The sequence below is a fragment of the Pelmatolapia mariae genome, linkage group LG18 (genome assembly GCF_036321145.2).
Source record: "Pelmatolapia mariae isolate MD_Pm_ZW linkage group LG18, Pm_UMD_F_2, whole genome shotgun sequence".
In the NCBI taxonomy this organism is placed as follows: Eukaryota; Metazoa; Chordata; class Actinopteri; order Cichliformes; family Cichlidae; genus Pelmatolapia; species Pelmatolapia mariae.
In genome coordinates, this window is record NC_086243.1 from 18637523 (window position 1) to 18662780 (window position 25258).

The 25258-nt window shown below is 42.8% G+C and overlaps 1 protein-coding gene across 9 annotated transcripts in view; it reads right to left on the bottom strand.

The window, feature by feature from the left end:
* Window positions 1–25258, bottom strand: part of LOC134616316 (adhesion G protein-coupled receptor L2-like) — a 90062-nt gene that overhangs the window by 38141 nt on the left and 26663 nt on the right. For all 9 annotated transcript variants that reach the window (XM_063461108.1, XM_063461105.1, XM_063461104.1 and 6 more), the window contains exons 3-5: window positions 14774–14987; window positions 9624–9733; window positions 5350–6150 (exon numbers count right to left, since the gene is read on the bottom strand). In XM_063461108.1, the coding sequence (XP_063317178.1) occupies window positions 5350–6150; window positions 9624–9733; window positions 14774–14987 (1125 nt within the window). The remainder of the gene's footprint in view (window positions 1–5349; window positions 6151–9623; window positions 9734–14773; window positions 14988–25258) is intronic.

A 25258-nucleotide genomic window follows, 5' to 3' on the forward strand; every position in this document is an offset into this window, starting at 1 on the left:
GACTAGCTGAGATTTAAATGTGCAAAAATTCAATAAAAATACTCATTTAGTCATGAATATTTAATAGTAATTGCTTCAGACTTATTTCTGTTAATCACTTAATTGATTATATGACTCATCACACAATGCCATTTCAAATATATGAGTCAAAACCCTCGCATACCAATAAAGCATTCCCAGTTCAGTATTCCAACACAGAGCTGTAACTTGATTATTCTTATTAGTGATTAAATTGCTTATAACTTCCCTAATATAAAAGACAAATGCCCAAGATTATTAAAAAAAAAAGAGAAGAGCATCACATCTTTAACAGTGAGAAATTATAAAAAAAAAGGATTCAGAGTTTGTGGGTCGCCATATTCGTTTATGTTCATGTGCATTTTAAATTGATTATCCAGGCAAAGGGTGCAAATTTTGACAGCTCTATAGCAGCTGGCAACCCTAAATATTTTTCATACTATTCGATCATATACATCATTTACTATTAGATGGTCATTGTCTCTTGTAAGAGACTGTCAGGGAGAATCATGGACTCGTATCACTGTAATTAGGAGTGGTACTCGGATGTCAAGAGCGATTTTTATTCTAATCAAAGACATGATACTATCTTTGTAGCTGCTTATAGTCATCATGTCTTGGGTTTCATATCACAATGTGACTGAGAATAACACCAAGAACATCAAATATCTATTCAGTAGTACATCCAGTAATGTGCTTATCAGATGTCGATGCATCTGAGGGGTTATTTTGATGTCTGTGCACCATGCGCGCTACAATTTTCCTTTGATTGCAAAGAGCAAATTCCCCTCCAGTAAGAGCCCTGTGTCCTCTGATAGCACTCAACCAAGAGAGGGCTGCACCAATTAGCTACCATTTCTCTCGAGAGGCAGCGAAGTCACTCTTTATGGGCAATCTGACACCAAAGGCATACTGTTGACATATGGTGAATAATACCTCTTGTAAATAATGGAAGAGTTTGAGATTGAATGCTTGAAAAATGACTGTCACCAGTGTCAAAACAGAGTGTGTAAATTAAAACAGAGCTAAAAGGAAGGAAAACCATTATGCAAGATCATCCATCAAGACACTGGAGATGGAACAGAATTAGTTTTATCACTTTATAGCCCCCCAGAGTCATTTACGTATCCGAGAGGAAGATGACAAAAAATATTAAACCATAATCAGACGATCAGAGGTCTAGACACTCTGTTTGTCCTTGCTTTTATAGCTGACACGGCTGTACTAAAACAGCGTGGGGTTTTTTTTTTTCATATCAAATTACACACATCGAGCGAGAGCAGTAAAAACTATGTACCTGTCCAGATAGACACCAGAATAAATGCATCATAAGCTGCCTAATACTTGCTATTAAGGGAAAAGCAATGACAGCTGCAGTCAAATCAAGCTGTTTTAATTGCTTTCAGTTTTGAAGCTGAATCACTTACAAGGCTAATCCTCACAGTAGACGAACAAACAGACCCACACAGCTGAAAGGAAATCATTGCCATCGGTTAGAAATCATCCTTGCATTACCAGGATTCCTTTTTGGAGCTATACGAGTTGATAGATTTGTAATGAATGGAAGAAGGGTTCACGGTAAATAATGTACAGTCTGATGGGTAAAAATAAGACTGCAGCCAGCAGCTGGGTAGCTTAGCCCACCGTGACTCCATGTGGGGGTCCTCGTGTATCCATGTGTGGTTTGATTGGCCTGACTCCACAGCGAGGGAGAGGAAAAGAGCCATGCAGAAGCTACAGTTGGTTTTTTGCCTCTTTACCTAAAGCCACTGCTAGTAATTAATGACAGAAACAAATCCCAGAAGTCATGAATTTTACATTAGGCTGTTTATATGCACTAATGCTCTTCTGCCTGATTCAAGCTTTCGTGACTTGAGCTTGGCATGCAGGGTACAAAAAAACCGCAAAACAATCCATGTGTACTTTCTGATCCGATGCCAAAGTTCATGTCATTATTCCTCCTAAAAGTACAAAAACTCGAGTTATTATGAAATTGTTGCAGGGCTGACTGCTTTATTGACACTTATTCTTTAAAGAGCAGCAGACAGAAAAAGGCTCTGCCCGACATATCCTATGTCTGTGTGGGGTAATTTATGAGGCCTGAAACTGAATACCGTGGAGCAGCAGACATAGCACAGTCACAACCTGACAGTCTGAGTCAGAAGGATGGCAGAGCGGCTCACAATACAGACACATGCATGCAGACAGGAAGATATATGTGCAGACAGAAATACACTCTGAGCAAAACACCCCAAAACCCTCTGTCATATAGGCCTATAAGGTCCACTGAAAAAAGTTTTCCTGCCATAATCCACCAAGCAGAACAATTAGAGCTGTTCCAAATCCCCGACTCATTCTCTGGAGCCCCTATTTCTGTTGCCAAACATCATGCATCAGAGGGTGGAACACAGGCTTAGTGCATGACACATCTATAAATGTCCTCCGTCTTGAAGGCACACCTGGAGGCGTCGTTCTGAGATATGAAAGCAAACCAAAGTGCAGCATGGCGCACAGCTGGATTTAGCCGACAGATATGCGCCGCATGCAGGATATGATAATAATTGTTTTGTAATTTAGCAGAGAGCCCACTTATTGCTCACTGCTACCATGCTATTCCAAGGAGCTAAGTGTTTCGGATAAAGCCAATAATTTTATGCCTCTTGTCTTTAAGACCTCAAATCGATGCTACCTAAAAGACAAATTAATTTTCTGTTTTCTCTCCTTGTTAGCCTGAAAAGCTTTCTGCAATTACTGGTCCTTTTGATTGGCTTCTGAGCTGTTCGGACTGAAATCAGCTAATGTCTCTGCACATCACAGAGAATACATTACCGCTGTCCCTCTTGGTTCTTTAACTACGGGCACTTAGATGGGCTTTTTATTGTTTTATTGGCAAATGCCTTTTTTTGGTGTGTTCGTTTTTTAAGAGGTCCACCTCTGAGAAAGTAGACTCGCCAAATATTGACCAGAGCTTTTTGTGTTCTTAACGCATTAGCAGAGCATAGAGGTTTTCTCTAAACTTGCGCAAATTATTTAGAGCAATAGGCGAGAGCGATCGATTTGGGGAATGATCCGAGCTAATCACCTCAACCCGGGGCCCGAATTAAGCAACCTGCACTGTTACCAACACTACACAAGGTAAAGAAAATATAGACAAGTCGCTAAGGTCAATTATTTTCTGCTTTGATCACTTTGCTAAAAAAAACCAAACCTTAATATAAACCCCTAATCCTGCTAGCATTTCAGCGCCTCTGTAGGATGAGCACTACGGCCAAGGTTGATGCTTCTGACAGAAAAGGACACCGACGTTCATTGTATTACACGAGCTCTAAAAAGGAGAGAGATACATTGGGTTTGGTGTTCGAGGTAACTTCACTCTGTGGTCGATGAATCTTAATGGGCACAATTAATTTCCTTTACGCCTCAAGTGCCCCTCAGTTTCAGAGAGAGAGAGACATTATTTCAGCACCATTAGATTACCCTGCAGAATAGGTTGTTTAATTCAACGGCATATCATGGGCAGCAATAAATCCTAATAGCTACACAGTAAAGAAGTTAAAGGTGTAAATCTGAAAAAAACCTAATAAACAAGAACCAATTATTTTCAAGTGCCATTCACGGGATCTGGCATGCTGCTCTGCTGCTGCTGCTGCTGGCCTTGGCATCTACAGATGCCTCCTCTCTCCTACTCGAGCTCGCAACATTTCATAATGTTCTCATAAGGCGCACTTAATGAACCACAGTGACAAGTTCTGCTGCAAAGACACATTTCTGATTGGATCCCAATAACGGAACAGTGGCAGGAAGCCCGCACTTCGAATAATGAGTGAAATCAACAGCTATGTTCTTTGGGGTTTCTTGATTAAATGCACTGTTGCTGCAGCAAGTGGCAACACCAGGCTTCAGTGGCATTTATGTTTACCGAGCCATTGCAGTAGCTGAGGGAGCACATTAGGCCCTTCATTGAAAATGCTCTGTGATGGCCACTTTCCTCCTCTCCCCAAGACTCCTTTTGAGACAAGGAGGGTAATTATGATAATTCAGTTGTTAATTACATTTACATACATCAGGACGTGAGGAGTTGAGCAGGCAGTTTGCATGCATGACGAACTCATTAAAGTTGGGAGTATTTTTCATATCTTCTCGAACATACTCTTAATTGAGGCTTTGGTTGTTCCGCGACTCAGACACAAACCCGGAGCCTCCCTTGGGTGTCGAGTTATCATGCCGGGGGAGATTCCAGGGAACAGCGGGAAAACAAACAGACGTGTTGACAAGAGGCCAGAGTTCAGGAGCACACAGCCTCCATTGAGACGTCAGCGGCAAACCGCCCCCACCCTACCCCCCTCGCCACTTTTCAACAGCTCAGGTCAAGAATCAGATTTCCCCCACCGCTGCGCGTAGCCCCTCCCGAATATCCAGAAGTTAAAAAATCATAACCTAATCCGGACCGCTGCCTGAGGGCAACCTGAGCCTCTAACGTATCGTCGAGTCAGGTCAAGATTCTTGTTTTCCACACTTCATACAGAAGACTTAGAGAAGCCGAAGCTTTATGGGATAAGATGGCAGCAGTCAGGCAATTAAACCCATTATCAGCTTGATGTAAGGCCGCTGTGTGGTGACACGTATGTCGCCTCTCAGCACTTCACAGATTAATTTAAGCCCCCCCACCTCCCCACCCCACAGCCCCCAAGACAAGATTCTTCGGCATAATCGCTTTCCAGCCACTCTCCTGGTCGTGATTCACCGAGTGGTACATAAGTCTCGCACACCTCAGTCTGGCGATTTTAAAAATATTATCCCACAATAGGGTAGCGATTATCTTCTGATCTGTTGCAAAAATGGCCTCTGTGAAGTTGATGAGGTAACCATGGCAACAACTTGAAAACCCGAGGTAAAGGGGGAGAGGATAACCTGTGTCGTACTGTGCACAATACCTCTCGAGCATATTCAGAGCATTAGAGGCGAGTTCAGGAGGGCCGTGTTCATAATGGTTTTGGATAAGGCCCGAGATTAAAGAATTTGATAGGGTCCAAACTTCAGCTGGAAGGAGTGCCTCGGCTTGCCTCATGGTAATAAAGGAGCTGGGGTTTTTTTTGGTTGCGATACAACCCCCACTGGGAGCTATCCCTCATTCCAAGGTGAATGTGTAATTTCTGTCTGCAAATGAGCCCTTTCCCCAAGACTAACGCAACACTCTTTTTTTTTTTTTTTTTTATATATCACACCTGACTTGCATCCAAAATTAAAAGGCAGCCATCTGTGACATCCCACGCTGCAGCCAAACAATAGAAGAATTAGACAAAGACTAAACAACAATGGAGCAGCTCTCACCTTCGGCGGGATCCGGCGGCCCGAAATCCAGGTCGTAGCGCAGGATGTAAAAGTTATTCCACACGTACAGCTGGTTGTCCCTGGGGTTGTAATCCACAGCGGTGATGTACTGGTACTGGTTGGGGAACAGGATGTCTGTGTACTCGCCCTGGCTTAGCTTGGTGTTGTAGATGTAATCGATTTGGCTTCGGCTCGCCTCGCTCTCGTTCTCCTCATAGGTGGAGCGTACTACATGCAGCACGCCACATACCATGAAGGCGTTGGAGGCAGAGCGTTTGTCGTAAGCAGTTTCCCAGGTGGCTTCGAAGCGGAGCGTGTACGGGTTGAGCTGGCTCACCACTATGCGGCCATTGTTCTGCTCTGTGGCGTAGATTACCCATAAGCCACGCTCGTCTACTGCGAGGTCAATGTCGGTCTTGCCACCCCAGCGGTAGGGAGAGGTGTCGTGGTAGTTGGCATTGTTAACGATGGCCTCGCCGCTTTTGATGCGTGTGCGCAGGTCGAACTTGACGATGTTGCGCGTGCGCTCCTTGTTAAAGAAGATGGCGCCGTCATAAGCAACGAAGCCCGTCCCGTCGACACGGTGCGGCAGTTTATAGGTGGTCGTCTGGCGACCATTTTTTAAATCCTCCAGAGAGGCATATTCGATGAGGGTGTCAGTGCGGTATGGTGTCCAGGGCATGAAGAAAATTTTGTCTCCGGCCTGCAGCGGGTCTTTGCACCACGAGCCGGCCTGCTGCTCGCCTTCAAACAGGAAGGTGGCGGCGCCGATACTCTTCAGAGTCCCGGGACAAATGAAAACTAGTGACAGAGAAGAGAGTGAAACAAAATAAGGCAAGAATTTATATACTTTTGAAAAAAAAAAACATATTATTTGACAGGCATCATTCTCGCTGCTGTGCGACTCGAGTGCAGGACAAAAAAGATCAGGGACTGTGATTTTGGAGGAATCTTTAACTAGTGCTTTTGTACTACCGCTAATGAGCAGGGAAAAAAGAAAAGAAAAGAAATGCATGTATCAACAGTGATTGTTCACAATGAGAAACGTGTGGTTGAGAGAACTTGCATCTCAGGGGTCTGCTGCTACATCCTAACAGGGACAAAACAAAACGAAAATGAGAACACAAAGAAAAAGGAAAAATCCTGCAAACGAAAGACGTGGGAAATGGAAATAAGAAGTAGGGTTCACAGTGTTTTGATTGGAACTTTGTTTCGAAAAATACCAGTCTGTTGTGATGTCAAATGGAACACGAACAGCTGGGTATATGGACACACTGCACATGCATACTCACATGACTGAGGTCATAAACCGAAATGATAAGGGGTAACGGGCTTCACGTCTTTCGATAGGAGTGAACAACAGGTTGTTAATGGTGGTGGTGGCGGCAGCAAAGCAGAAGGTAAAAAATGAAAGTGGAGGTTGGAGGGGAGGGGGAGGCAACAGTGGTAAAGGATTTTCACTACTTCTGTGGCAAAAAGACAGAGTAACCACTGATGGGTGAGGGAGGCCATGGCAAGGTTCCCGTTTAGATGCTTTTAAATTAATTGGTTCTGGATTTTAAAAAAGCAAAAAACAAAGGGAACACAGTGAATTGCTGTTTTTTTCAAACTTTTTGTTCAGTCTGTGCCAATCTCACTCAGCCATCACTGCTATTTCACATCACGTGCTATGGGTGCAGCAGAAGTTGGGCCAAGCAAACTACGACTGAGCCAAATAAGAATATATACACACAACTAGTGATTCTTCAGGGGTTAACAGAGCGCTACGCAAGTGTCTCTGGAACAAATCAACACCGGACAGTTGGTGATTTCTGTCACACTGTCAGGAAAAACTACGTTTAATGACAGCGGATGTCATTTGAAATTGTGTCCATTTGGACTCCGTGGGTGCAAACAATCCTCCTATGGGTTTAGCATTTGACAGGAGAGGCAATCAGGAGAGGAGGGGGGGAAGACGTGAAGGGGGGAGCTGTACTCAACACCACAGAACAAGGAGCCAAAGGAGGGGGAGGGAAGGACCAGACCACTCATTTACCTTTTTGCTCCACTTCTATTTCAGGCATTGGAAAAGAAAGCAAAAAAAGAGTGCAAAAAAGGGAGAGAAAGGTTATCATGAGTCAACTACCAGGTACAAAGAGAAGAATTAGTCTGAGGGAATGACCATGAGATGAACTGCAGGGCTGCTTAGGGAGGAAGAGCTGGAGGAGGGAAAGAAAACAAGGATGTTTGTTAGTGAAAACGGCCTCTCGTCCCTAGGATATAAAAACAGACAAGTTATATGACCAGAGACGAGCTACGTGCCGTGTTTTCCAGCGCATTAAACATTTCGTTTTCGCTGTCTTTGTCTGCCAACAAAATAATGCACTGGCCACTGCAAAAGCAGAGCAAATCCCTCTAAAAATGCTTCCCCCTAAGTGGCAGGAGAATAGAAATCTCAAAGTTCTGCTCATATTTAGATGGATAACATTCTTAGAGAAACAGCACAGTAATTATTTTTGGCTTGTATTGACTGCGGGTGGAATTTGTTCAAACTTTATAAACACAAATCAAAACTCGCTTCCAAACTTGCTCGCCCACACACGTAAAACATGACACGGTGCTAATGTTACAGACCAAACTCTCAAATGAGCCAAAGAGAGCAACAGCACATGAGATGACTGATGGATATTCGGCCTAATATGGAGTTTCTTTAGTGGGCTGTCGAAGCTGCATATATACTGGGGCAGAGGAATGGGGTGGGAGGGCTGGAGACAATATGTGAGAGATCGAACGTTGAAAAGAAGGAGAAAAAAAATCGAGAGCAAAGAGGTTAGTCGGGGGGATTAGACAGGAGGTGAAAGGGAGGTCTGTTTGAAAGAAGAAGAAAAAAAAGAGTGAATATTTCTGAATATGTTTACATTTCATCAATTTAAATACAAAGGACTTTCTCATGCAGGGATGAAGCCTGGACTAACTTTTTATAAACTAGTCTATAACACTCTTTTAAGGTAGATTTAGTTAAACTAGACACCAGAAACAAACCAACCAACTCTCAAGCGATTTAATTAAGCCACTTTCATAATGGAATACTAGAGACACTTCACAGCTGAATACATGAGTTCTGGTTTAATCTGAGAGCAGATGCACATTCATTTTACTTTTTAATCTGCCTCTTATTCAATGTGTTCTCAAATTAAATGACTGAACACACTGTATGAATGCAAAAAAAAAAACCCAGTGTACCCAATTATTTGTAACATCTCGGCGAAAGACAATAAATCTGAAGTTAAGGCCGGTGGAAGGTCAGCTCAACGAAATTACTAGTAAACATATTTTCTTCCACACTCCTAATGGTATCGCCTCATGCGGATAGTTTTGGGATTTTTTTTCTTTTTTTTGTATGTGTTTTGTTTTGCTCATGAAAACTGCTGAAATTTCTGCTAGAAGCCAAATACAAAAGAGACAGTTTTAAAAAAGGGGGAAAAAAACCTTTTACTAGGGCTGTTTGTTCAGTGGAAAGTAGTTCCAGTGATAACTCTTGACAGTAAGCGCTGCGGTTTATCCAGACAAACAGCAATACTGGTCCTGAAAGAGATTTTGCTATTGAAATACTTTAATTACAACTTTTCAGTCCCGCGTGCTCCACAAATACATCACCGCTGCAGACAGGGATGGAGCTTTATATATGGATCCGAATCCAGACTCAAATCTGCTTTTTGTGCGTTGCGTGTAACATTTTTGTTTGACCCTGTCAGAGAACGTGTGGCGGACCTCAACCTCTTAAAAGACGTTTTTGCTCTTGCAAACTTAACATTAACCAAACTGCCAGCAGTAATAGTTGCTATTTTATCAAGCAGGGTCAAGTGAAAACAGGAATAAAGCTTCTTGAATGTTTCCCAAATAAGACCAAGGCAGGATGGTCAGTAAAAAAAAAAAAGAAGCCTTTAATTAATCCAGTTATTTGGAACCAGAGCCAGAATTAGGGTCAAACGGATGTCAAATAAGGCGATTTAAACTTCTAAAACGACCTGCATGGGTGGATTCCATTAAATGTAATTTCGATTTTGTTTCATTATTGGGGTGAACTGGAGCTTTAAATGACTAAAACACTTCATATTTCAGCATAACTTAGCGTCATTAATGCTACAATCCCGTTTCAAATACATCAGCAGGAGCACCGTCCATAAGGGCAAACTGCAAAATACTTGCAAATGATGAGACACAGCGGTTACATCACACCATTTTCAATTGCACACAGTAAGATTTCAGTATGAGATTTGGATAGCGGTACTTACTATATGGAACACACTCATACTGGACCTCTAAGTACTTGTAGGTGCCAGGGCATGGATCGGGAAAGACATCAGAGCCAGTGACAACCACGCACTGCGTACGGTTGTTGCACCTAAAGAAGAAAAAAAGATTGACCAGAGATTTCATCATGACTACCCACAGCAAGAGCACTCCTCAAAGATAACATTAATAACAAAGATGAGGCCGGGAGGGGGGAGAAAGTTCATCGTTACAGCTACACTGTAATTGATCAAATCCCAGCCAGAGCTGTCACAAATGCACTCAAGTTTAAACCTTTGCAAACAGAGAGAGAGGAATGAAAACATTAAGGAAGAGTAAATGAGCATGATGTGATGAACGACAGAGCGAAAGAGCTGCTAAAGGCATGTTAGGAATTTGTCTTCGTACTGCTATTGAAAGAGAAGACATTCATTAAGACACACGCGACAGGTGGCAGTGACATGCAGTGGACATGAATGGCTGGCCTCTAGTGCAACAGCAGCTCCTCTGCATGGCACGAGAGCGTCATTTCGATGAGAGGCCTTGCAGTGTGAAATGGTGTCCCTAAGTCAGAGTCTGACGTGCGGATTGCAGAGACGGCATGTGTGCATGTTAGCAGATGTTTCTGGGCGCTGAAAAAGTTCGAGTAAATCAGAAGAAAAGGAAGGGAGGTGGGGAAGGAAAAGAACAGCAGTGGACTGAGTTTGTTTAAATACTGCATAGGCTGAAATTGGCTCCACTTCAATCAAGCTCTGTTGAGATGGAGGGATTGAGAATGTCACCAGTGACAGAGGCGAGCCAGAAAAAAGAAAGACAGAAAGAAAGAAAGAAAGAAAATGGCACCAAAATAGGACATTAAGCAATTTGCAAGCCTCAGATAAATTTTTCAGAAGGTCTGAAGCACAAATTCAAGTTGGACGTACATTTGAAGACCGGACAAAGAACCATTAGTCATTCGAGAAGCTTCCTGTCACTGCAAATGGGAGTTGTGCTGCACGGCAACCACACGAAACCATGACAGTGCACTTTTTGGCTCTCGTCGAATTAATGAACGTAAAGGTAAATGTGTGTGCATTAAGAGACAGAGCATGCATCTTAACAACAAGAGCCATTTTCTTCAAACTAATGGATTATAAACGTGTGGGGGTGGCGGTGGGGGCTCCCATTAAGGAGTTAACAAATAGCATCGGCATCATCGGCCACGGTTTGAACATCACTGACACTAACGCTGCCAGCTGCACTTAGGAGAGGTGCTTTTGTGGCTTCACTGCAGTGAATGCTCAAGAGAGCTGCTGCAAAGGAGAAGGGTCACTGCATCAAAATGTGAACTGACTGATGGCAGATAAGAACAACACACTTGATTAAAATGCACCCCAACATATTTGATTTACTTCTACGTTATGAGTTTATGAGTCGGACAGACGACAGCCCCGGTGATAGAGGGTATATTTAATCAAGTAATTATGGTTGCAGGTATTTGTAAATTGCTTGTGTAATTCATTTTGTGCTTGTACTTATTTTCAGAGGAAAATACTCTGGCACTTGGTCAGCTGACAGTTATACTGTAGCTGCTATACTGTGCATATTAACATTTATACATACAAAATGCACATTGTGTTGTGTTGTCATGGATTTAGAAGAGTATATCAGAGAGATAAAACTAGCGTATTTAGGTGTTGCCTATAGATGAGTAACCAATATCAATTCACTAAAAACATTCACAGCAGAGTAACATATTCCTTGAAAGTGAGCATTTTTCAGTGAGTCATTTATTTTCAATGCTTGCATGCATTGGGCTTATCATTACAACTTATCATTACGTGCACAGTCACTTTGATGAGTTCTGTCTGCCACGTGGTACAAAATCTTCCAGAGGAAATAAAGGCTTGACTGCACAACCAAAACAGAAAGAGGACAGCACTTTTTATATTTCCACAAATATCAGGAACTTTCCCCGGGTAGCTGAATTAGCGGATGCTGGAAACCCTACCTGGCAAAGGAAACAGGAGTGCAGCTGTCGGAGGAGGCAGAGAATGCAAAGTGATTTAAAAAAAAACAAAGCAAAACAGTAAAAGACGAGTAAACCTTGGGCTGGCATTCACTTTTTGGTGAGCACTCCTGGTCTTAAGAGAGCTCAAAAGCAGCAATCAGTGGACATTATTTCTGGGTCAGTAAGTAAGAAAATCTACCTACTTATTACCCAAACACAAGCAGGAGTTTCAAAATGAAAAGCGATCTGCTCTTAAAAGCAGTAGCGTGGGTGCCACTTGAAGTCAAACCTTTTGTTTTTTTCCCACTTTTTGGTTAAATAAGGGTAGAAGAATACAGAAACGCCTGCCTATCTACACAAAGCGCTGAAACATTAGAGATCATTTGGTGTCCTTTAAGCGCTGTTTTGGTCTCTGTTACCTGCAGCTATAATTATATGGGTCTCCAGCTGAGGACTTGTGTGTTTCACTGAGTTGTTTGTTGGAGATGCAGACTGTATATAAAAATGGAAGTGTCTTAGTATTGTCTAAAGTGTAGCTGTCGTGTAAATGTCTTAAACTTGCATTCTGAATAATGGCCGGTCAGTAGTGGGTGATTCCTGGTTGCAAAAAGAGGTCAAACTGTACTGAAATGACCCCGCTGCTCGCTTGATTTATGACCGCAGTAAAAACACTCTCTTAATGAGGCCATGATGGACTGTCCAGGGTGTACCTTGTAGCTGGGATAGGCTGCAGCTCTGCTGTGACCCTGAATTGGATACGTGGTCAAGAAAATGGATGAATAGATAAATGGATGGTCGATTTCTCTGTCAGATCCAGATCCGGTCTAAGAACGTCAAGATGGCAAAGATGCTCATTTCAAAGCCTCATAATGGGACTTCAGTATCATGGTGGCTACTTCCATCATTTATATACAGCCTGTGGTTACAGACAGAGACGTGCAGTGAGTCTGATGCAGTCCAGGAAACCAAAGCCAGGAGTTAAAAGATGAACCGAGGGATAACTGGAGAGTTGGGGGCCGATGCTCTGAAGGGTTCATTGTTACAGGAGAAAACCCTTCACATTGCACATTATCGCTTGATTCATTGTAACTACAAAATATCAATCGGTGCACCTTCAAGTAAAGGATATAAATACTAATGAACCCACTGTGGCATTTATTCTTAAGTTTTAGTCCTCGTGCTCTGGAGAACAGCAGATGTGTTGTTGCTAAGCATCCTGACAGTCTTCCTCTGTTTTAAACTGCAGCTGAAATCACTGCATGCAATCTTTATTGCACCGAGCACAATCTAATGAAAGTGAAGTCCTTGAAGTCTTGCTTGCTTTCTATGAAAACGCTGCACCTTTGATCTGGTTAAAGTTTTATTCGGGCATTTTGTAACAGGTCACGGAATGGGCGGCCATTGAAATAAGGTAATGGAAGTCAGCAAAACAGGCGTATTTAGATTATCTTTTTGCAGTTGTGCTGGTGGAAAACTGAGAGGTGGAGGGAGAAGAGCAGACAGAGAGAAAGGTCAGACATACCGTCCATTTACAGTACATCTCTGAGGGGATGATCACCTGAATATTAAAGTGACCTACAAACCTGAGGTTCCATCAGTTCCTTCATGCATCTTTCAACCAGACACTTTTTTGCGTGAACAACAAAACATTTCACTTGACAAAACACTATGATGTAGATGCTGAAAATCAAGCCATTTGATTCCTGTTAGTTGGTTTTTTGTTGTTGTTGTTGTGGAAAAACAGGCGGTTGATGAATACTTTCTATCGCAATTTCCAAACCAGCAAAAACTGCCACTCTGTGCAGCAGGCTCCCCACTGTTTCTGTCTCCCCAATCTTGTTTAATATGTTTGTTTATGTCTGTGGAGCTATTGCCTTTTGTTAATCTTGATGATTCTGGCAGGGCAGTCTGTGTCAATGTTGTCTTAGTTGTTCTTGTTCTGGTTTCCTGCAGACTGAAGGAGGGCTGATCAGTGTCTGCCAAAGCTTTGTGACTGCTTTAACATCCCCGGTTATCACATCAACTTTAATTACGGTCAGGAGCCCATTTCCTCTGATCTGAATCATTAGAATAATTCTGGTTAAGGGCTTGTGGTGCAGACTCTTCTCAAAGCCTTCGCTCACACACTGCCTCCAGGGAATCTTCAATTGAGATAAGTTTGAAGTGTAGCTTCGGCGAGTGAGAGTCTGACTTGTCAACAGATGTGGCGCACAGTGTGGCAGGTTGCAGTCAAACCGAGGGGCATGGACACCGTCAGCAGCATGTTACTCTGCGAGCGTACTGAGGCGGTGCTGTAAATTTAGAAAGACAGAATAAGATTGCTGGATTTGATCTATCCCTGAAACTATTGTGCAGTGCCGGACCTCATGGGAGTAAATACAGAAGAGAGCGAAGCAGGGAAAAATCCCAGAGGTCTGAGATGGTGGGCGATGATGCTCAGAAGCTAGCACACGGAGGGGGCAGGTTAAAGACAGAGCAGTGCATTAGAAGATGAACTGTGCTGGTTACTATTTATGAATAGTTCATCCAGTGCCCTTTAAAAATACACACTCCTCTAGGGGTAAGCAGCAGTGGAGCTAAAGTGTTGCTGTGATGTCATTTGACAGAGAGGCAGCATCCTGTGAGAGGGTAACCAGGATAAAAGGCATGATGATGGGCATTGCTCACTACCTGAGGCAAAGCCACTTCAATGCACTACAAGTGTTTGAACAAAGCAAGCCCAATGTTCCAGATAGGGAATTAAGAGGGTGTTCATGTGACTCGCAGTTCTCTGAGCTACGCTGATTATGACTCAAACAGAGGCAACAACGCGCAGCTGGTGTGAAGAGCTCTGCAGCACGGATGTCAATTCCTGCCTGTCAAGAATTAATGTGCGCCCCAGTTTTCGAAAATTTCAAATGCCACCTACATAATCTCGTCAATGGACGAATAAATTACATTTAAGAAGGTGTGAGATGTCGATTAATTGTCCGGTATGTAGGTGGCTGCACGAGTGGGGCGATAATTTTAACAGTTCTTTTGTGCGAGGGAATGTCTGGCGCGGAGAGAGGGGGGAACAAAAAAAACAAAAAAACAAGAGCCTTACTTTTAGTCCTCAGCTCCTGGTTGTGTTTGTGAAATAAGATCCGCCCTTTCATGAGTTTTTTTTTTTTTTTTTTTTACCTTTGTGATATAATCTTGTAGGCGTCGGGGAGGTAGCATTGGACGTTCTCCATCTGGAACGGGTCAGCATCGCAGATCTTGTCGTCAGTCCGGCCGTAGTTGGCCGTCTCGATCATAATGACATCACTCCCCGGGCAGCGGAGATCAATTGCATATCCTTCACATGAGAGCTCCCTCCGGACCAGCCCGAAAGGCAAGGCCGCTCGGCTGAACCCTGACAGTGGGGTGAAACGCACGGAGACAGAGAAGAAGCACATTAAATCAGGGGGAAAAAAGAAAGAGTTAAAAGGATCACTGCTCTTGATACAATAAGACCACACATCATGCAGTAAAAATCCGCTGGCACAAAATAAATAGGCAACAGCAGTCCAATGTTTACCACAGTTTTAAACAGAAAGGCCATTACACGCGATATAAGACCGGGGAAAGACGAAACAATTCATGTCTCCATCGCTTTGTGGTCTAAGCCTTTTGGCTAAGACATCAAATTTTGAATCACTGGAGACCAATGGTAACCTCATAAATTCTTGAGCAAATACAAAGGCCACAGTGCATCCGGAAGGTCTCCACCTATAGAGAACATCCACCACAGAGCCAAACTGAACTGGACAGAGAATAGTTTGTTTTACGGTCGTTAGAGACCTCCACCCCAGCATTTGTTTCTTTTGCTTTTCTTGCTCTGTAAAGAAAAGAAGAAGAAGAAGAAGAAGAAGAAGAAGAAGAAGGGAAAAAAGGGCAAAATCCCAGCAGAAAGGAGTGTAATATAATCCATTTTACAGTGCCGGCGATCGAACAGGGGACAGTCTGGAGTCCACACGGGAGGAAAAATCTATAGATGGAGCGCAGCCAAATAGCTCTGCTTTAAGGGGAATATTAACTATTTCATTCAAATATCTGCCTCCTTTCAGCAAATTACACTGGGACAGGTTATTTCTCTGCATTTCATTTCCTAACTTTTTTTTTCTTCCCCTAAGTAATAAACTGCCGCGTCACGAATAGAGTGGAGCCACAGATATGATGATTTACAAAGAGAGAGGGAACAAAACTGGAGAAAGCAAAAGCAAAAGATCCATTATGTGGGGTTAAAATGATCTGAACTACAAAAAAAATCCCGAAAGAAAAAGAAAGGAAGAAAAAAACGTAACTGTCTGCAATTTTGAGAAAACAATTAGGTAAAATCTAAGCAGAACATGGAAATGTGTTCCATTTAAGAAGTGCAAGCAGAGCGCTGCATGAACTGTCAATAATCGCCGTTGTTTGCAGCAATGGTGGGCCCCTGAGGGGGCAGCTACCATTTGTATTTTCTGCACTGCTCTCTCCTAATTAGCCCTCCTTTCAGCCTGTTACCTTTTCCATGCTCCCATTGGCTTCTGAGCATTGTCATGTACTAACACTTACCACCCCGGGTTCACATTGCCCCCTCACTCTAATTATCCTCACACTTTTGACAGTCAGGGTCTGATGCAATTAGCATTGTCTGAACCGCTCAAAGCTGAAGTGATTCGGGCTTGAAATTCCTACCCTTAAACCCCAACACACACGTCAGCTAGCCATTCCAGCCCGCTGTGCCTGGCCCCGGTTATAATGATATTCTATGTCAGTCTGTACATGTCACACCAGCAAACAGACAAAAAAAATAACATCTGTGAAACACACACTGTTGAGAATATAATGTTAAAGTCATTGTGCATTAGGAAAAACTCCTGCACACACTAGAAGCGGTAGCAGGAGAGCAAAATATGAAACTAATGGTATAAATTCTCTGGCATTCGGCCACTAGACATTTCATTATAATACCATGATCTATCTAATGGCCAGTAGATTCTGCTTAGCTGGACTGTTTATCACCTCATTAGGAGACGTCATTGTAGCCGAGCCATAAGTGGAGGGCTGCGGGGTCACTCCATCTTTCCCAATAACTACTACAATTACCCAAACCTTTCAGAAAACCTGTCCAGAATGGCGGATGATAAAACACAGAGAGAAGTCGTCGGCTTTGCTGCAAAGACTAATGATCGGCCCGCCTGCCATTCCTTATGGAAGGAGTGACGGGTTTATCACGGCAGCTAGAGAGGACAGACAGAAAGAATGCATTTCATGGGGTTTTAAAATTCTAAGCAGGGAGACGAGTCTTTCGGCTGAAACACCCTCGTGGACACACACACGCACGCACACGCCATCTGCCTTTTGTAACCTCCTTTCTCTGGTTGTCCACTAACTACTCTGCCCATCTATCAGACCGCTATGGCATGATAGCATGCTGTTGTCAACAGAAGCCTAACGATTGATTAGGCCTGTGCCTCGGCGGCATCCTCCTCCCTCGCTTGTATAGATTTCTCTGGTTATAGGCTAACAGTACATCAATTAGGGGGAGTATCTAGACCATACTGGCGGCCTAAAGAACAAATTGCTTCTTTTCCAAACTGTAGATAGTCTCGGCCTCATTAATGACCGTCTTGTCAACTTGTAATTGGGCAAGTAATGACAAATCTGTCTAAAAAAGTTAAAATGCATATAATGATTTATTTAATTTTTTTTGGTACTGTAAGAAGAAGAACAGAGCCGAATTCAAAGTAAAATATTTTCGGTTGATTTAATTGGGTTTTGCTTAAGATCTTAGGATTTAAACGCGGCTATGAAGGAAAAACCTTGTGGCAATAAGAGGTTTCTGGGTGTCGGTATCCTTTCGTGTAGATTTTCTCAGTTTAAACAAGTTTTGCGAGATTCTGGAGAGGAGGGGGAAGACTGTTTGTGTGCACAAATGTCAATGTCTTAGGGAGGCATGAAAAGCTTTTCATCTCGCGTTCTGTGCTTTGTTTGACTGTTCAACTTTGCAGCAGTTGAAGATTGCGACAGAAGGGCACCAGCTGCAGGAAAAAGAAAAAAGAAAAAGAAAAAACGGTGTCGAGAAAACTGCAGGAAAAATCCATAGCACAAACACTGCAGAGAACAGACTGCTCCAAATGTATCCGTACCTCAGATTAACTTGAAATGGCAAAATTATTGAGAGAGCTGAATTATGTTTAGCCATGGTAACCACTTTGACTTGGCTATAATTGGCTGTGATCTCTATTCCTGGCCTTGTTGACATGAAGTCTTATCATGCATTCTGGTCAGTGAGTGACTGCGAGAGGAAAGTAGCTTTTCAGATTCCTCCCCCTGACCTGCCTGCTAAGCTGTCTATTGAGCTCAAGAGAGCAAAGCAAAGGCTGGGACTGCTTCTCAATATGTTGCATTCTGGGTGTTTTTTTTTTTCCTCCTTCTTCTTCTTCGGCTTCTCCAGTTGACAGCCTATAATTCACTGGTGACAATCCCCCTCATAATACATATTTTGTTTTCTATCAACACCCTTGAAATTGGAAGTGGCACTGTGGCTCAGATGGGTGCATCTAAAACCATCCACAGAGTTACACTCTGTGGCTCTTAAAACCCTGGAGATGAAGCGAAAAGATAATGGAGGTTTGGTGTCGAGGTATCGCCATTTGGCAACTGCACGCGGTAGACCGTAACACACATGTTCGGGGTGATCTTTGCTGCTCTGAGCGTTCCCTCTCAAGAGTGCTGTCGTGACCAACCTTTAACCCTTCAAAGGCCACGGCATCAGGATAGAGAGAGAGAAAAAAAGTTAAGGAATGCCTGACCGGGAAAAAAAAAAGTGGGCCACTTTGGGAGGGTAGACAGAGCGGCGAGGGCTGGCACAGACAGAGAGCAAAGGCGTTGGCTGACGCTTGTCATCCTCCATTAAGGATCCTTTGATTGGCCTTTGTGGTCCGGGAAACGGCAAACAGCTGCATGCAAATGGCCCTGTTTCCCCGAGGCTGGCCCCCATTGTTCTGGGCTTCGGTTTGACAGGGACGCTTTCTCCACAGCATAAAGGAGGGTGTAGCCTTTAGTCAAATAAGAGTGCCCCCACAGAGGTCACAGCAGGAGTACTTCAGGATTGTTTGTCTTTTCATATTGTTTCATTCCCCATACTACTGGTAGCCGACATCTCTGGAAGAAAGAGCAAATCTCGGAGTCAAGCTTTTGCTCCAACGGTGGGAGATGCATCCATAATCCAATATCCGAGTGGTCGCAGAGCAGGTTTTGCTCTAGTGGAGTAAAGATATTCACTGGGAGGGAGGGGGAGGGGGGAGAAAATAATAAAGTCTCATTTGAATTCTTAATATTAAGGAACAAAGCTTCATCAATATTTTGCCTCTTTTTTTTCCCCAGCTTCTTTGTTCTTTACTGAAGTATTTCTAATCTGCTCAGGGGAACTTTCTGATTGCTGGCCAAGGAGAGGGAAAAAAATAGCTTATAAAAAAATAAAAAATCAAGAGACCACTGCGGTAATTCTTTCATGTATTAATTAAAACACAAGTACCATTCGCTGTCTATGCACATGCCTCTCAACTAACAAACTCAAAAGTTGGGTCTAATTCAGCTTGCACGGTCCAAAGGCAGCACGCAAAGTCTTTTTTATTTCCACATCCCTCAATTTGTGATGCTGCCTAAAATGTTCCCAAATACAGAACATGACCACCCATCAGATGTGAGAGACAAGCCGGGAGCGAGGTGGGAGATGAGAAAGGAGATTTGGGATTTACAAAGTAACACCTGCTTTTCAAATACAGACAACACCCCGAGAACTCTTCGCTGCGCCACCAGCAGATCATATTTCATTTCAACTGTCAAAACGCGTCGAAACACCGGGAAATCAACTTGGACATATGGCACCATTTCCCGTGACACTTAAGTCCCAGCTCTGGTCCACCTTTGCTGGGAAGTGTTTCTAAAGACAGTGTCAGACAAGACCACAAACCACGCCCGCCTTTCCCAGACAACTGCTATCAGACACTCTTGATTCCGATATAAGAATTTTAAAATAGAAACTGGCAATATAGGACCGAGTCCATTTGTGGTTAGATGAAGCGCTCTGAGTCATATCCCTTTTCTCTTTGGTGGTACACACATTCAGCGCTCCCCCTTCAAAAATCCCCACTTTTTTTTTTCTTTTTTGCATTCTTGCTCATTGCCTTTTCTCTGATTCATCTCTTAAATGTATTTCTTATATTGAGGCGAAGAAAAAGATCAGGAGGAGGAGGTGGGGGGAGAAAAAAAAAATCACGTGCTCCATGTTGGTGTATGTCTCGTTGAGGGGGTTTAAGGAGAAGGATTTGTCATTTTGCTGAGGCTAAGCGTGACAGACACCGCTGCTGCCTCTTAACTCCTCAGGTGGATCCATTTAGAGTGCGCTAGATCCATATCACACCTGATGCAGCCATGTAATATTTCCTCTGTAACGGGAGCAGCAAAACCTTAAATAGAAAAAAGCTGTTTTTTTTCTCGCCTCGATCTTGATTCTCATTAAAAATAAATAACGTAAAAATCGTGAAATGCAGATGCTCCATGTAAAGGTGATGACACCATCGCACTTTTAACATAGAGCAAGACCCCGCTTATGTTTAAAAATGACCTGGCACAAACCAGGGAAGGCAGCCACAAAACAAAATGTATATTAAATTTAGCTGCGCAAGAACTTTTCAAGATTTTCCCAGGGTACCCAACCTCTCACCCTTTTGTGTCTGTGAGTGTGTGGGAGAGACACTTGCTGGCAGGATCTGGCTTTTGCAGCTTTTGGCCAAACAAGATCCCACAGCAAATAAAACAGAAAACCTCAAAGCTTCTTCTTCATGGAGAAAACACTTACAGTGCATTTACAGTCCCATGCAGAGGATGAAGTCTAAACAATGCAATGTAGGTCCATACACTCCAAAAGACTTCCTTAATATCTTTGCTTCCCATCTTTACCAACTGAAACTTAATTAAAATTAAACAAAATTAAACAAATAGATTTTTCTTGCTCTTTTCAAAACTAACAAAATCTGTCAACATGCTCACCAAGGACCACCAAATAAACCAGTCCTATTTTTAAATCCATATATAACATGTGGAAATGACACATTGTGACTTTTAAAGACAGTTATTGATGTTTATCAATGCCAGAAAGCTGTTTTTGCTACATATTGTATAAAATAATATTATAATTCTTCATTTGCTTTTTTCTGATATCATCCTGCCTGTTAAAACTGACTGTAACATGTGGAGACTAACATGGTCACTCCATCATTTTAACCAGTTGCCTGTCCTGGTCTGTCAAAATCATTTGAATTGAATAGAGAGCTGCAGACAACCAAACAGTCATCTGGCTCAAATCCTCTTCCCCCTCTGTGAATTCGAGGAATCTAAACACAAAACTGGTCCAACTGACCAACGGTGTACACATCTGCAGGCTTTGGTAAGAACAATTTATACACACTCTCAAGTTAACCATTACTTTATATGCAAAACAAAGCAGAAACAGAGACACATAATGCATTACTTCTCTATGTGGGAAAACCCCTGGATTAAGTCTATTTTATGGCACTGCGTTTGTGTTAGTTTGCATTGGTATTTGTCTGCACAGAAGGGTACGTAACCCATGCAAACATGCTTGTGTGCAGTCCTCCATAAATCCAACTGCATGCAACTGGCCCTGAAACAGGAAAAGGGAGCAACAGCAGAGTTCACAATGACTGATTTGAGTTGATGAGGATATGAAGGCTTCTCTGTTTTTAAGCACTGGCGTTTTTTGCTGCTGTTAGCCTCTCTTAGTTGCTGTTAGCCTCTGTTAGCTGCTGTTAGCCAGCGTTAGTGAAACTGTCTTGAAGTGGATCTAACATTGGACTCTGACGTTTAGTGAATAGACTGTTATGTGACATAAGAATATAATCAAACTGTTTATCAGGGGGAAAGAACATCCCTAACTGGATTTTTAGCTTATAGCCGGCTGTTGTTGTCGTTTAGCTGGCTCATTGTCAGCAGAGATGGGTGGGAGGGTTGCATGTCTAATCTGCTGACAATAAGAAATAGTGACAATATCAGGAATAAATAAGCCTGTTTATGCATGTTTGAGCCCTGACTTCAGGAGGTGAGGAGGATTTTTACTTCTTTGGTGAAGGGAAGTCCGTCTCCGATGGTAAAACATAGGTATGATCCTAAATAGCGTCTGAAGCTGCAGGCACAAGTTTAAATGTCCCTCTACAGCACAAAAACACCTATGACTTCTTTTCTCTGCCTTTGGCCTGCTGCGTATGTGGTCGGTCTTAAGACACATGAGTAAAACGTCATCAGTCAAATATGGTGGGTAAACATGGCACCTTCCACAGACCAACGCTTGCTCCCATGTATTTTTAATAGATTAATTACAAGTTTGTAATTAACACTTATATTTTTAAGTACGGTATCCTTTTTTTCTGTTAAATAACCTCAAAAAAAAAAAAAAACTGACTGTACCTTTAAGGATGTAACTTCTGGCAAAAACAAAATACTTGAAATGCACAGCCTACTTTATTTTGATGTTGCAGAAATCACTCTCTGGGATTACAAAACTCTCAGAAAATGTTTCAGTTTTGCCACAAGTGATGCGAGTCGACATGGTGGATTATTTTGCCTCTTCAGAACAGCCGGCTCAGCTGCAGAAGACTGCAGATGAAGAATTTCCCTCATGGGGCAAGAACTGAAGAAAAAAAAAAATCAGAAAGTGGAGGCTATAATGACTCTGTCTTAATTTGCCTCAGAAAATCAGGGTTTGCTCCTCTGTTGATTGGTAGGATGAACCCTGACCCCGTGGGCACACATCAAAGACAAGCAGCTCAGGAAGAGGGGGGCATCATTACATTACTAATAATCCGCTAAATGCAAAGAGGGTCAGCGTGTAATGCACGTCATGACAGGGAATTTTCAGCTGGAGAGATCGTACTAAATGGAATGTCTTCTTTTATTTGGTCCATGGATACATCAGTCAGATTAAAGTAAAGCATAATTCGACACCTTGTATTGTCTACTGAGAAAACAAGGTTTTTCTTAGAAATACAAATAACTGTCACGAAGGCTAAACATTTTAGAAAAAGACGCTCGACTTGGAAGATAGAAAAAAAAATCCTATATGCTCCTGGGAGAGTGCCACTTTGACAGAATTAGTTCATTGCTTGTTCAATATCTAACATATTGTTGCATCTCTTCAGGGGAGTTGATGAAACACAAAGAAAGAGAGGTGAGTTAAAGCAAGTCTCCCTGGTGCAACGAGGGAATAGTTTCACAGGTTTGATCTGCCCTGAGTGATGCTTAACTCCCCCTTAAAGCCCATACTTTACCCTTGCACTTAAACTCCAGCTGGATTTTCCACTCAAGAAAATGTCTCAGAGTAAGTCAGGTGCCCCCCTGAGGGTGGGGATCGAGGGGGGGAAGCAGGGGAAGAGAAAATGAAGGAGGATGTGGGATTGTCTCCATCTCATGCTTGTGTCTCTGTTTTTGTTTGCTGTGGCAGAATCTCCCCATTTCTCCCTCCTAATCAACCCCTACTTCCTTCACTCAGCCCTGCCTGTACCGAGCACAGCCCAGGAGGCTTACTCTGGACGTCACATTGACACGGTGTCAGAAAAAGCTGCAACTGGAACACGGATGACATGAATAATGAGTCAGAGAGTACAAGAATGACAAGGAACAGAGATCAGGGCCTTGAGACGATAATGAAGCGACAATTCTGATAAGAGACGCGGAATTACTCTTCACGCAGACTCACAGCCTGCAGTAGTCTTTAACACATTCGCACTTCTATCACTTCTGTTTGTAACAAGTCCATTTTGGTATTTTCGTGTGTCTGAAAAAACCCACTTGTGGCGAAGTGGATGGAGTGGTAACTCAGGCTGCGTTTATGCAGATGAGGTGGTGCAGAGCAATTTTAGTACTCGTTTTGGCATGAAATTGTGTTTCTCTGTTTCATCCCAGCACAATATTCTTTTGAGGCTTTTGTTGGTGCATGAGAAAAAAAAATTTTTTTGAAAAACCCTTTCATGCATCTTTTATTTTGACATGCGTTTTTCATTTAGTGCAGAGTCAGTGCACACTGACATACAATTTTTAATGCAATTAAAGCTCAGTCTGTGCTGGATAAGATTAATGGGGGATTTCTTTTTAAATCAGTAATGTCTTCAGCATGCATCCTGAGCTCCAGTGAACAGTGTTCATCCTGCTAGAGCTCCTATTCCTTACTGGATATTTTGCACGAGGGCTGGATTGGCACAGCCAGTCATCATAATTCAAAAAATGTGTTGGTCACACCCATGTGTGCTTGCAAAATAAAAGCGGTAATATGAATACCGTTGACAGACCAGTACCAGAAAATTTCTGAACACGGGAGAACTCCCACTCGCGGGGTGGTCCAGAATAAAGCGGGCGATACTACTACCTATATGCCAAAAAATGTGACACTGAAGGCAAATGTCCACTTTCTTTTGATTGCTGTCATTGTTGTTTAGTGTAAGCATCACTGAGCCTCAGCAGCCACTCCACAGCATTCATCATGTGGATACTGCACATCAAACCAGGCAATAGCAAAGAATTTCAAGCTACCAGACACAAGCAGCTTCTTTTGTTTTCTACTGATTTGGGATCAGCACGCTCCTAAACTCGTTTGAAGTTTCTGTTCAGAAATGTGTGCCACCGAGGGGAGTGTGTCTCTCACATTAAAATTCTTAACCCGCCAAGCATGCAATAGCAGAACGCTAGCATTTTATGGGCAACGATGCCTTCCTTGTTAGTAAAGGCTTAGTATTTCTTGTTTTCACTTCAGTTTTGACATAATATTGATCACCATCTGCAAGGGTCACTGGACGAAAGCGGCAAAGCTAGCAATTTTTAAACTAGCTTATCTGCTGGCATGTGAAGTGCTGGCTCTGCATCTATTAGGGTATTTGGTTGTATAACGCTCCGGCTTGAGGTCTTTTTGCTTTATTGAGTTCTATCCAAAAATTGTTACTTTGACACAAGAAAGAAAAAATGTTTTCTGAGTATTTTCTTCAGTGCCTTTGAGCAGTAACCTCTTTATCGTCAGCCATTACTCCTGATAAAAGAATTCTGGGGGTCGTGGATCTATATATACACATGTACTGTACTGGGCAACAGAGAAAGCCTTTGTGGCCTTTGAAGCCTTTCAGATTTACCGAGAAAGTCAATGAAAAAAAGAACACATTCCTTAGCAATAGCCCCCTGCTATCACTGCAACACTGACCACTTTGATTGACTTGAGCGTGATGACCTTGCCCATTCCCTTCCACCGGCATACCGCTGAATGCAAGTGGAAAACAGGAGCACTGATAAGAGATGCACAGATTGCTGTGGGGGGGGTGGCGGGAGGCTTGATGACAGACAGTTTCCTGCACCTCATCTTCGATGAGGGCATTGTGCCTTGCACACTCAATAGGGATATACACTACAAGGAGGAGGTCAATACTGATAGAGCAAGGCAAACAAAAATGTTCTTTGTGCTTAGCTGTTTCTCTGACTTTTTTTTTTGCAGTGTACTTATTCAATTTCCTGCACGGCAGGAGAGGGCTTCCTTATCTTAGACTGTTTATACCTGCAAATCGGCTGGTGGCCTTTTGTTTGCAGGTGACCCACCCT